Genomic DNA, 13,984 nt, shown 5'->3' on the forward strand with positions numbered 1-13,984 from the left:
CGCCTGCGGCCGCCGCCGCCGCCACTGCCGGTGCTGCTGCTGCTGGCCCTGGGCGGCAGCCGCCTGCACGCCGAGCCCGGCGACGGGGCGCAGACCTGGGCCCGCTTCGCGGAGCCTCCTGCCCCCGAGGCCGCCGGCCTCCTCCACGACACCTTCCCCGACGGCTTCCTCTGGGCCGTGGGCAGCGCCGCCTACCAGACGGAGGGCGGCTGGCGGCAGCACGGCAAGGGCGCATCCATCTGGGACACGTTCACCCATCACCCCCCGACGTCCCCGGGAGACTCCCCGGGAGCCGGCCTGCCGTCGGGCGCCCGGTCTCCGTCCCCTCCCGCTACCGGGGACGTGGCCAGCGACGGCTACAACAACGTCTTCCGCGACACGGAGGGGCTGCGCGAGCTCGGGGTCACGCACTACCGCTTCTCCATCTCGTGGGCGCGGGTGCTCCCCAATGGCAGCGCGGGCGCCCCCAACCGCGAGGGGCTGCGCTACTACCGGCGCCTGCTGGAGCGGCTGCGGGAGCTGGGCGTGCAGCCCGTGGTCACCCTGTACCACTGGGACCTGCCCCAGCGCCTGCAGGACGCCTACGGCGGCTGGGCCAACCGCGCCCTGGCCGACCACTTCAGGGATTACGCCGAGCTCTGCTTCCGCCACTTCGGCGGCCAGGTCAAGTACTGGATCACCATCGACAACCCCTACGTGGTGGCCTGGCACGGCTATGCCACCGGGCGCCTGGCCCCTGGCGTCCGCGGCAGCCCGCGGCTCGGGTACCTGGTGGCGCACAACCTGCTCCTGGTGAGTTCAGGCGGCCAGGCGGAGGGCCACGCGGGGAGAGGGCCGGGTGGGGGGCTTGAGCCCGCAGCCTAGACGAGGCTCCATTCGAAGTCATTCATGAGGTCTTCTGGGATTTGCTCCCCGGGGGGAGCTGAGCAGCTGGGGCTTCCCGGGATAACCAAGCAGTTGGGAATGGAGAGGGAGAAAGGGGATCCTTTCTCTGGGTGCGGAGGAATCCTTAGAGGGAGGGAGGGGACGCTTTCCTAATAGTACCTGAGGGGAGAGAGGGGGGTGGACGAAAGAAACAGTTCTGTTAGGGAGTCTTGCAGATGCCATTACTGCCTGCTAGACTTTGTGGAGGTGTCATGAGTTCAGTGTTGATCCAGTAAGATCTGTCTTGTTTGCTCTGCACACACTGCAGCAAATGGGAAGGTGTCAAAATCACATGTCCTGGCAAGCGGGGCTTCAGCTCTTTGGAAGTTCTTTCTGTGGCAGGTAGAACTGCATCCATCAGCCATACTAACCATCAGCGGTGTGAAGACCCCCTACACAGCCTCGAACAGAGCTAGCGTAAAAATACAGACTCAACTACCGGATGATATAGATTGTGTCCTACAACTGTATTTCCATGGCCCTTTCTCCAATTCCAAGGAGTCCTTGGGGAGGAGATTATTAGCCTGACACAATTGATTTCGACTCTTTTGTGCAAAGGCTTAATCCATTTTGATAGCTGGATTATTGATATGCCGTGATTAAGTTGTCTCTCAAATAATTCTTCCTCTTATTTCTCCTTCACTTAGTGCTCAAGATTAGGTCCCATTGACTTGAGGGTTCCTTTATAATGTCAGTTGTTGATACATTTTCTACAGAGTTTTGTATCATAAGAGAGAGAATTTTTTATGTACAAACATCTTAATAAAAGTGTCTAACTTCTGGTGCTTGTGAGCCTACTGAGGACCTATTCGAAATAGAAAATCAAGCCACATATTTTGAACAAATTCAAGATGAAAACCACTTCTACACACTTTTAATTGAAGCCGTAGATAATTGAGGCAGAACAGCACTGGGTTCTTGAGGTGACTTAGTGCTCGAGCTGCCGCTAGTGTTTTAAGAATGGCTTAATTAGGTTGTAAGTCGGCTGCTGTTTGCTACCACAGATCGTAGAGGAATGTTGGGTTTGTTGGATCAAAAAATTGTGATTTCAGATTGGTATATATTTTTTTCATTAAGATACTTTAGAGCAGCAGTAGGAAACTTTTTCAGTCTGTCCATTTTTTTTTAAGGAATCAAAAGACCCTAAAAATCACCTGTTCATGCTGGTGATAGAAAAGTTATGGGAAGAACTGGCTCCTCTTCTGAAGAAAGCATAAGCAAATTTTAGTTCATACCAGAAACAAATAAGAGATTTGTGGGCCAGCTGGAGGAACTAATAGACCATTCCTGCAAAATCACTACTTTAGATTTAAATCATACAAGTTCTGTTTTTAGTGTGCGTGTAATAAACCCTGTATGTATACAAAAGTCATCAATTTTTATTATAGTGACTTACATGATAATTTCATTTCTAAGATCAGGAATTGGGACTGTAGGAGCTTTCTGGTACTCTAGTATTTGAAATAGTCAACATGCTTTTGATTCTTATCCCCACTTTTGGCGCTCTGATGAACTTTTCAGTTATATTTTTGTATCTTTACACAAAAAACTTGACAAACACTAGCCATCCTTCCCAGAAGCACAGTGGACTTTGTAGTCATAAGAAATTAGTAACAGGTGGACGCTTGGTTTTGCCGATGCTGCAAACGAAATCTAGTTGCTGTAAAATATTAATTTTGTTGTCAAATTCCTTTGGTTTGGAATTCAGTCATTCTTGTATGCTATGAAGAGGGAACTTGTCATCATCAAGGACAGTATCTTAAGTTTGTCATATAAGATATTTTCGTTCTGTTTTCAATGTTCTTTCTTGGTGGATGTGTTAGGGAGAGGGATGTGGGGAAGTTTTGACCTTATTTGAAAAGATAAAACATATGCTGCCAATTTTGGTAATAGAACATTTCAGCCAGGGCTTAGATATTGTTGTCAATGCCACTAAGCCCCTAGCATTTTTTTTTTTACATTTGGGGATCTGATGCTGGTGAAGGATGAAGCTGGCCAGCACCTCTTCCCTGCCCCATTCTGTGCCAGTAATTTACAGGTGGGNCCCCCCCCCCCCCCCGCCATTCAATAATCATTGTCTAATGGCCTGGAGGACAGGAGGCAGGCCAAACAAACTGCAGGGTGAATAATGGGGTGGGGGGTCTGCTCAAAATGGAAGCCTCCATGTTCTTTTGGGGTCCTGGTACTGAGGTAAAGTTTGAAAAAACAGTCCGTGTGTGTGTGTGTGTGTGTGTGTGTGTGTGTGTGTAAAAGAGATAGAGAGGGACAGAGACAGAGGGAGAAACAGAACTAAAAGAAGGGTTTCCCTACAGAGCTCTAGGAGCCCAGGTTGCTTTGCTCATCTGAGCATAACCCAGAAAGAGGACACACCTTTTCTCTGTGACCTGAAGAGAGACCGCCATGCCTTTACAGCTCTTGGAAGATGGTCCTTGCCCTGGGGCCTATAGCTGGGATTCCAGGCCCAGCAGTCCTCTGAGTTTTTGTTCTGCCCATGGATTTCTGAAAGGACCAGGACCCAGTCAAAGATACACTTGGGCCTCCCACATGGGAGCCTAGCATATGTTTGTACAGGGAACCTGTGGAAAAAGACACCATCTTTCACTTAAGGTGAGACGAGGGTAGAGTCCTTTGGACACTAACAGGTAGTACAGACATGACTGGTATTGAGCAGGCTATGATCAAGGCTCATGGCTTAGCTGATCTGTCTGCAGCATATGTCTAGACACTATTGTCTTTTCTTGACACACTTCCTCAGCTTGGCTTTCTTGCTTCCCCTCTCAGCTCACCATCGATTCCTGTGTCCTCTGCACCTCATGATATTGGAGGGCCCGGGGCTCCATTGGCGGGCCTCTTCCCTAGATTTCCTCTGAGTGAACTCTTTGAATACTCCAGACCCTGGTGACCCCAAGTTCGGAGTGTCCAGCCGGAGCCTGTGCTCTGAGCTCCAGGCTTCGATGGACAACCACCGTCTCCCCTAGAGGCCCAGTGGGCATGCCACACTGGACACATCCAGAAGCAGACTCCTCTTCTCCCCATCTCCACTATGGCAACTCTGCTCTTTCAGTTGGTTGAGCCCCACACCTTAACTCCTCCCTTTCTCTCACATCTTACTTTCAATCCATCAACAAATTCTACGGCGCTACCTATCTTCCACACGTATCCAGAATCCAACCCCTTCTCCCTTTACAGCCCGCAGATCCAACTGTCAGATTCTGCCTGGGTAATTGCCATAAGCTCCTCGCTGAAGTCCTTGCTTCTGCCCTTGCACCCTGCAGTGTGCCGCGATGGACATTCTCCAAGATATCATCATGTGTGAAGAAGACAAAGGCTTATTTATTAAAAGCCCACCTTCCCTTCAAGAACAAGCTCACATGTTCCCCTTGGCTCCGCACCTGAATGCCATCTCTTCCTTCTCTGGAATCCCCCTGTGCTTTATTTCTGATGCCTCCTACCGCACACCTCCTTCATACAACCATTTGCCTTCTTTCACTGTTCCCCTAGCTGGGCAATTCCTTAAGTAAGGAAGCCACGTTCATGTATCCTAAAGTGCCATCTTGTCCTGTGCTCAGGACATACTCAGGGCATGGCTCCACCATGTGACAGCCTGATTTTTCATTTCCCAAGTAAGAGTGAAGCAATTTCACAGCCAGATACATGCTCAAATATATAGGCCACATGGTTTTGGGAAGCACTTTACCAATTTTCCTCTCATTAAAATATATTTGGTACATAGATGGAAAAATCAACCGGGTTGAAAGTTAATGTATTTTGTAGAATAGTATTGAATTCCTTAGTGTGTTTAAGGAGAAATAGTTAAAGTATCTTCCAAAGGGCTTGAGTCACTCCTCTTTGAATATCTGATTGAACATAATGTTTTTTAAAGGTTACAGTCAAGTCCAAGAAAAATTTTAAGACTAGGAAAAGAACTAATCATTTCAAAATCATAGCACTGTTTAACAATGTCAATAGAAAAGAGGGAAAATACAAACTACTCAGCATTCAATAATGTCATTGTGTACTTCTTAAGTACGGGATGAATGAATGCACAACTGTGAACCTGACCGTGTAGTTAGTCATGTCTCTAGCGTACAGAACTCTTCTGACTTATATTAATTTTTCAAACAATATGATTGTTCTAAGCCAGAATTTTATTATAATTAATTTGTACAAAATGTGCCTTTCTTTCAATGAATGTCATCTTTTTAAGACGTGAAGGAAGGTTCTGGTGTAGGAGGAGAATAGAATACATGCCTATTGCGAGGACAAGAAATAAAGAGTGGGTGTGGAAAAATACATAGTCACTGTCCTCCAGGATCCACATTTTCTCAGGAAACTGCTAAGTTATACTTGTAATCCATACTTAAACAGATAAGTGTACTTATGAGTAAGATATCTGTTTATAAGATAAACAGATAAAATACTTAAACAGATAATCTACTTTTTATATGCTCTACTTTGATATATTCTGGGTACAAAGTTAATCTGAGGGATCACTATATCTCTTCGCCTCTCTATCTTGGGATAAACTGTTACTTAGCCTTCAAAGTCTCAACACAAATATTCCCATTATGTGATAACAGCAGGCAGTATGGATCAGTCCCTCATTTGTGACTCCCTGAGGTCACAGACTGTAGTGTCATATTTATTTTTAAGTGTTCAGTGCTTCGCTCAGTCTTTGGCACAGAGGAATATAATTGATATAATTTCTAATAAAGGAATACATGTAGCTGTAAAATAATCTCTATTTATTTCAGTATGTCCCCCCCCCTTTATTTATTAAGTAGGTTCCACATCCAGCATGGAGCCCAACGCGGGGCTTGAGTTCACAACCCTGAGTTTCAATCAAGAGTCGGAGGCTTAACCGACTGAGCCACCCAGGTGTCCCCTTTTTTCTTTCTTCTAAGCTGAATACTTGCAGTCTGCTTTCTCGCACAGTGTGTGGGGAGGAGTTTAAAGCAGTGAGGAAGAACAGGGAAGAGCTTCCTGCCCGGATAGGTATATGACCTTGATGCATTTCCAGGGCAGATAATACATTTCGTCCAGTGATGGAGAAGGAGGGAAGGGGAAGAATGTAGCCTCGTAAGTGCCTGACCTGGAGGCGGCATGGTCCCATTGGCAGGACTCGGTCACGTGGTGTAAAGAACCTCGGAATTATTGTCCCGCTGCGTAACCAGAAGCTCAGCAAATAATTCTAATTATGTTGAAATCAGGTGGGAACAGATCATTCAGGACAACCAGCGATCTCTGCCACACGGCCTACCTCCCAGATATATTGTGAGAAGTAAAGCAAAATCATGAATGTCAACATATTTTGAAAAAAGTAAAGAACTCTGCAAAGATGAGGTATGAATTTATTGTCAATCCTAATAATTAAAGAAGTGAAAGCACTTGGGAAATGGTCCTCCTAAGCCATTTAGAAGAAAGGAATTAGACAAATACTTCAGAAATTGTTGCCCCTCTTAACTTCTTCATTTGCAACTGGTAGCACCCAATGGAATGAAATCTTTGCAATTATTTCGATAGCATTTGACCAATTCAAATCATTTTTGAAATGATCTATTTTACATAAAGCACATTACCCAATACCTTTAGTTGGACCCAGCTTGGTGTTTAAAAGAAGTATACTAAAGTTTATGACTGCTATAGTTTGATATATTGACTAAAGGTAAATATTTAGTGAACTGTGGCTTCTGAATAGATTTTTTTCTTGTTTGAAGTATGGATGTCAGAACGTCATCCAGAAATCATTATCTTTGTGGTTTGATGAAATACTCAAAATAACCTGAAAGCAGGGACGTACATAAAGTTTAAGTACAATGGTTAAGCAAATACTATTTCCATGTCTTAAAATTAGAACGTTGGAAATACAAGGGACCAGGGATAATTCCAGATCAAATTTCTTCTCAGGACAAACCACTTGCAGTGATCCTACTGGGGTTCTCTAGCTTCTGCTCAACCATTTGCAGCAAGACGAACGCAGCTCCTCGCAAGTAACCCGCTCAATTTGATCTTTTTTTTTTTTTTTAAGATTTTATTTATTTATTTGACAGAGAGAGCCAGCCAGCGAGAGAGGGAACACAAGCAGGGGAAGCGGGAGAGGAAGAAGCAGGCTCCCAGCGGAGGAGCCCCATGTGGGGCTCGATCCCAGAGTACCAGGATCACGCCCGGAGCCGAGGGCAGACGCTAAACGAGTGCGCCCCCCAGGCGCCCCTCAATTTGATCTTTTATATTGAACGGGAAGCCTGCCTCTCACATCAGGGCTTCAGGACAGGACTCACCCGTGGTTGGCTCTTGGCCTTTCCAAATCTCAAAGAATAGAACCAACTGCTTTTTGATGAGACAGCCTTTCAAATATCTGAAATGGCCACTCTGTTCTTCCTAAGTATTTTCTCTTCATGCTAAAGTTGGCCCCGAGAAGAATTAGAGGGAGCTGGGCACTTCCCCAAGGACCAATTCTCGGGAGCCTGCTGTGTGGCAGGCAGGCATGCCGCTGAATGCAAATGCGACCCTAGCGAGGCCTCTGTGTCTTCTGTATCTTCTGACCCTGGAGGATAAGGTGAAGCGGGACCTGGAAAAGCTCATCTATGTCCCCGGGGCTGGGGGCCGGGTCCTGTTCTCTGAGGAGCAGAGCAGTCGGACCTGTCTCTGTCCCAGCATCCTTAACAAGCAGCTGGAGATGGGTGGAGATGACTGAGAATAAGGGGCCTGAGGTCTCCAAGCTCGGGGTCCTGAAGAGAATAGGGACCCCTGGCTGTATTTACAGGTTCCTGCTTTTACAGGTTCTAGAAAAAGGAAAAAAAAAAGCCACAGGGGAGATGGGGGGTGGTAGGGAATGTACTTGGCCTGCCGCCGGCCTTTTGGGGATGCACCTCCTCTTTCCTGCCTGCCGCCCCCTGCTCTCTGGATTCCTCATCACGTGCTCTTCTCCCTCCAGCCCCTTGTTCTATCAGTGAGCCGAGTTCTTCCCTGGTGTTGGCATCTCTTTACTCAACATCAGGCCGTTCTGCGGGGGCTCAGCAGAGGTGGGGCAGTGGCGGTAGGGTCTTTCGCTCAGGGCTCAGCTACCTCCTCCCTGAAATTATCTGAAGTCAAACAGGAGTCATAGCATGGGTATTTTCAAAGCACACTCTTTAGGCTGCATGAGGCATTCAGCTTCCTCCTCTTTGCCTCACAGGGGCTGTGTTTGCCATGAACCACTCCCCTGGCCCTTTCCACCCTTCCTGGCCAGGGTTACCTTTCAAAGCCTCCCTGCACCCACAGAGGGCAAAAGGCTTCTCTGCGTCTGCAGCTTTGCCCCAGCTATGGAAGATTCTGGCATTGGGGTCGGGGAAGAGTGGTGACTGGCGGTTTAAGGGTGGTGGGTCTCACTTATGACGCCACCAAAAGAAAGATAAAGGTAAGACCCCTGCCCTCATATCTCTTACAGATGAGTAGGGCAGAGATAGCTGTCAAATCATGCATAAATGCCTTAATATAGTAAGTACTGGGAGCAGTGGGGGTGTCAAGGAAGGAGGGATGGGTAAGAGCTTTGGGGAGCAGTCAGGGAAAACTAGACTGATGAGCTCAGGGGCTGGCAGACTTTTCTGCAGAGGGCTAGGTTTTAGGCTTCGCAGGTCATGCAGTGTGTGTCGCAAGTGCTCAGCTGTGTCCGTGCAGTGCAGTGAGAGGGTGGCCATGAGCAGCATGGCACTGAATGGGCACGCTGCGTCCCGTGACAGCTTCGGTTCCACACCCAGGTGTGGGCCCACAGTGCCCGGGAGTGCAGGCACACAGCATAGGAGGGGCTTGTGGCTTCCCGGGAGAGCAGCGTGCCACCAGGACAGATGAGACCAGGTGGCCATTCACCACGCAGGTCAGGACTAGGAATGGCTGAAGCATCAGGGGAAAAGGAGGGAAAGAAGCTGGAAAAGTAAACCTAGAATTTGCCAAGGCCTCTCTGAAAATCTGATGTACAGAACAAATTTTAGCTGCCCCCGATGTTCAGTGCACATTTCTGGTTCCGGGCGCTGACCTATGTTAATGCCGTCCTGGAGGGCATTCTCTGTTTCGGCTGTGACCTCCCTGCAGACTGGATTAGTTTGTAGTCAGCGAAAACTTCCCAGGAGCTTTGATGTTTCCCCATGTGAGTTGCTGTTGAGCCAGATCTTTCCTGAAATCTCCTTTTGTTGTTTATTTTTGAACTTTTAATCTTAGTAAATTTCATCTTCGCTGTTCAAAGAAGAGAGTGGTCACAGATGGTGGATAATTCTTGAAAAATGGAAGTTCCCTAAGTATGTTAAGGTGATCAGTTAAAGGAAGAGCCACACATGTGTACCATGGAGTAGTATGTAGCTATTAAAAAACTGATGTATGGTGATTGAAAAGTTGAACGTGGCATGTTGTTAAGAGAAAAATGCTGGTTATGTTAGGCTTCTTACCTATCTCTGCTGACAAATAAATGAGACTAAGTTGTATGCACTTTATGGTTCTTGGGCCCTCTAGCCCCTTCCTGACATGCCCAAACCTAGATTTGGTATTCCTCCCTTCTCCTCCCGTAAACTCCTTCTCTAATAATACTTGACCCTTTTTATTGAAATGAGTTGTTTCTTTGTCTTCCCTCAATGGACCTCAGCTTTGAGATGCCAGGAACCATGTTTAGCTTGCTTTCTATTTTATACTCATAGCCTCCCAAGGCCCACGGAGAGGGAGCAAGCAGGAATGAAAGAATGCACCCCCTCCATGAACTGGGAGAGGAAAAAAGCTTAACAGTGGGTTATTTCTGGATGGTGGGATTACAGATGATTTTTTCTTTCTGGTTATCTGGATTTTCTGATTTTTCTGTAAGCAAAATGTATTACTTTTGTGATGGGGGAATAATAGTGTTTCTGGGAAAAGATGGCAAATTGAATTTACCCATTAAATTTTTTTTTCTCTCTTGGGATCCCATCAAACTGTAGTAAAGAAACTTAAAGAAAGAAGGTGGAGAAGAACTGAGGGCAGTAGAGAAGGAGGAAAGAGAGGAGGAGAAAGACCCATACAGTGAAGAAAGCAGAGTAGCAGCAAAGCTTTGAGAACTGAAAAGCGATGGACAAGTGTTATTGACTGAGCAGACTCGAGAAGGTGGACTGTTCAGGTGGCAGTGGGAGAAACCAAGAGCAAATCCTATGATTACAGAATCTTCAAGAGGCTCCAAGAGTAGTGAGACTAGATACTCTGGAACTGGAGGAGAAAGGAGTAAGCGCTCACCTTAGACTTGGTCGAAAGCTGTTTAAGAAAGAACTAGATTTCTAGCTCACCCCCTTCTCCTCATTGCTGGACATCTGCCCCTTCTCCATTCCAAGATGTTAATTTTCTGGAGAGTATAGAATGGGAAGTGTCTGGGCTGAGGGATGTCAGGCACATCTGAGGGCATGAGCCTATACTGAAAACAAGGATTAAGTAAACGTGTGCAGCTGAAAGCTGAGACCCCCCCTAGGCCCCTGACCCCTGCTCACTCTCTTCTTCCACCAGGCTCTGAGGATGCTGGCAGTGTGGCTTACTCTCCAAGTAGGGATGGAAGAGTCTTCTCTAGGGAATTGGATGAGCTCATGTGGAAAGACCTAAGATGCTGATCTTATGGGTTCCACAACAATTGGCGGAGACATATCTTTCTACAGTGACACTCAGTCAGCAAACCCCACCCACACGCTCAGACCTTCCAATCAGGTTTTTTGTTTCTCCTTCTTAAATTTGAGTAGACAATCAAAGATCAACAGACATCTGAGGAAAGCCTCCAACATGAAGATTGAGAACCCCACAAATGAAGAAACAAAGACAAAATATCAACTATCTCTGAAGGAAACTTGGAGAAACCGAGAATATGCAGGGAGAAAAAGCTAAAAAAAAAAACAAAAAAACAAAAAAAAACAAAAAACCAAAAACCGAACCAACCAACCAAACAAAAAAACAAAAACAGAAAACCCTCAGTCAGAAGATACAAACTTCCAGTTATCAAATAAGTCATGCAATGTAATATACAGCATGGTAACCATAGTTCATAACACTATATTGTATATTTGAAAATTGCTAAGAGTATAGATCTTAGAAGTTCTCATCAGAAGGAAAAGAACTGTAACTCTGTGTGGTGACGGATGTTAACGAGACTCATGGCCTCCGTGGATGGTAACAAGCTGAGCTCTGTGATGGCCTCTCTGACTGTCAGCCCCGGACTGCAGAAAAGTGCCACTAAATTTCTTAGCAATGCTGGTGCCCCTCACTAGCATATTCCTGATGGCCTTGGTGAATGGTGTGTCTCTCTCTGGTGCTCATATGAGACACAGAACTCTGGTGGATTGTTCAGCCTTACATAATATATTCATTCCAGCAGGCCTACTTCTTTCAGCTTCTTGTATTCCTTCCTCTGTTGGCTGTCAGGGAAGCTCAGGCATTTCTGCCCACTCAGCATTGGCCATCACGTTTTCTAGGCTTCTCAGAGCCATGCTAGCAGCAAGTTTGCCCTATCTCCTGGGGTCCTGGCCAGAACATTAACACACAGTTTTGGAGAAAGTGCCCCCTAGTCAATGAACTCTGTCTTGTCCTGTCTTATATTCCAGTCCCTTAGTTAAGGGTCCTCAAAATTCAATCCCAGTGGTACTTCTTGGGTTCTTGCCAGTACATTCTAAATCTTGAAGCTACTTTGGTATATAATGTCTTTCCTCCTCTGTCAGGCCCAGCTGTCTCCAGGTTTTAACCCCAGGATTTAACCCTAATTAGTGGCCTGTCAGCTCCTGAGGGAGCACTGCTGCCTTTGAAGGGTGAGGTCTCTTCAGCATAGGGAAGTACTGTCTCTAACTAGGGCAGGGCAGGCCATCTCTGTAATCTCGAGGGGTTTCAAGGAGTCTGAAGATCCCAGCAACTACTTCCCATGTTTCAGAGTCGTAGGCTGTCCCAACCAGGGTTCTGACCCTGGTATAACAGACCTACCCTAGTTGAGCATTTCAACATCGCTGGAGCTCTCCGTGTCTCTACCAGGTTCCAGGTCTGAGGCTAAGTTGTGTGTATACTTCCACTGCGGGAGATAAGGGCCTCTCTGTGAGCTATCAGTGAGACCCTCTGGCTCTCACACTGAGTCTTTGACTGCTTGTTAAAGGCCTTTGGTTTCTCATGATCTCTCTGTGACGTCTCAGTACAGTACAGCAGGAACCGATCGATTCCCCTCTCCTTGTAGGTTTGGAACGCCTGGATCATTGCACCTGCAGTGGCATTCCCCTCCACCAGGACATTTCCCCAAGTTCCACTGATGAAATACTTGGCAATTGGGGTACCATCTTGTGCCAGGAAATTATCTAACCCCTAAATATCACTCAGAATGGCATTTTCTTTGCTCTCCAGGAAGTGAAACCTCACTTGTGTTTGTTTAGATCTTCTGTGATGCAAATGTCAAGACAGGATTAGATGTGCAAAACGTTTATTGAAGGAAACAACTGTGAAGGATAAAGAGGAAGGAGCTGCAGAAGGCAGAGCCTTTAGACCATGACACATGCTTGACACCTGTGAAAGAGAGTGGGCAAGAAATAGGTTTGGCTGGGAAGAGTCTCAGATGGCAGTACTGGTCTAAGGAAGATCCAGCCAGGGGTGCCTGGGTGGCTCAGTCGTTAAGCGTCTGCCTTGGGCTCAGGGTGTGATCCTGGAGTTCTGGGACCGAGCCCCACGTCAGGCTCTTCCACTGGGAGCCTGCTTCTTTCTCTCCCATTCCTCCTGCTTGTGTTCCCTCTCTCACTGGCTGTCTCTCTCTCTGTCAAATGAATAAATAATATCTTTAAAAAAGAAAGAGAAAGAAAGAAAGAAAGAAAGAAAGAAAGAAAGAAAGAAAGAAAGAGAAAGAAAGAAAGAAAGATCCAGCCAGGCCAGTGAGGAGCCCTTAGCCAATATTGCCTATTGAAGGGTTCACCATCCTAAAGGAATGGGTCTGCATTAGTACCCCTACCATGTTTATTCATAAGGGAGAGTAGCCTGTGACAAGCATGACCTCAGGGCCAGCGAAGTGTTGGGTCCAAAGGGGGTAGCAACTGGTGTCAGTCAGTTATGCTTCTCATAGCAGGAGAACTGAGCAGGGCATTTTTATGGTCACCACAAACATCAGGAAGGAGTGCCATTCAGAAAAAGGGAATGAAAATTATTTCCAACCAGAATTTTTTAAATATATATTTCCAACCAGGATTTGAGATTAATTTAAACTACAAATCATTTATGAAGGTAAAATAATGAGATTTCAGGATGCTCAAAATCTCAAAAAATACATCTTCCATGAGCCGTTTATGAGGAACGTAATGGAGACAAGAAAGAAAAAGGAAGAAAACAAAGTAGTAGGTCTTACGCGGGAACATGATGATGAATTGTCGACCCAGGAAGCCAACTGTGCAGCAGAGCTAAGAGCAACCATTCCAGAAGGGGAGAAGATTCTAGAAGTGTGTCTCCAACAAAAATATTGGAAGCTGATGTGAACTTGTAGAAATTTCTGCTGACAGGCTATTGGAAAGTGTGGGAAAAATTAGCCACAGGAACAAAGAAAACCAAGGAAATGAAAAAACAATGCAATTATTAACTTTAAGGAAAGCAAAAATAAGAAAGAAAACAGAGTCTTAATTACCACGTCATAAAGCCCAGCTGTGATTAATAGTCATGTTGGCAGAATAATGTCAGTATGGAAGATTAGTTATTCAAACCCAAACCTGCCGTAGAGCTGAACTGGCTGGGTAAGAGAGCTAAGTCCTCACCTCCTATAACAGGAAGTCAGTGAATACTGTCCAAAGTTTGGAAGTATGGAAATGTGTAAGTTTCAAAAGTCATAAGAGTCAATGGTGTTTACCTCTGCAAAGGGGAACTGGAGAGACTGGGGAGGGGGAGTAGGACAGGGAACTGTGATTGTTGTTAGAAGTTGCATAAAAAGAAAAAAAGGAAATATTTTTATCATCACTTTAAAACTTAATTTTGTTAGTTATAGCACATATTTATAGCATTTCAGTCTGTAGGACTCTTTTTGAAGCGAGCTTTTTTGCAGTATTTCCAAATTTTCAGATTAATGCTCTGTGAATTTTCATCC

At 46.1% G+C, this 13,984-nt stretch overlaps 1 protein-coding gene across 1 annotated transcript in view; it reads left to right on the forward strand.

Annotated features, from left to right (window-relative positions):
* KL (klotho) overlaps positions 1–13,984 on the forward strand; it is a gene marked incomplete at its 5' end in the record, with an annotated part of 41,558 nt that continues 27,574 nt past the window's right edge. Inside the window, one exon of the mRNA XM_034663783.1 lies at positions 1–792. Coding sequence (XP_034519674.1) covers positions 1–792 — 792 coding nt within the window. The remainder of the gene's footprint in view (positions 793–13,984) is intronic.

Source organism: Ailuropoda melanoleuca, chromosome 7 (assembly GCF_002007445.2).
Source record: "Ailuropoda melanoleuca isolate Jingjing chromosome 7, ASM200744v2, whole genome shotgun sequence".
NCBI classification, from domain to species: Eukaryota; Metazoa; Chordata; class Mammalia; order Carnivora; family Ursidae; genus Ailuropoda; species Ailuropoda melanoleuca.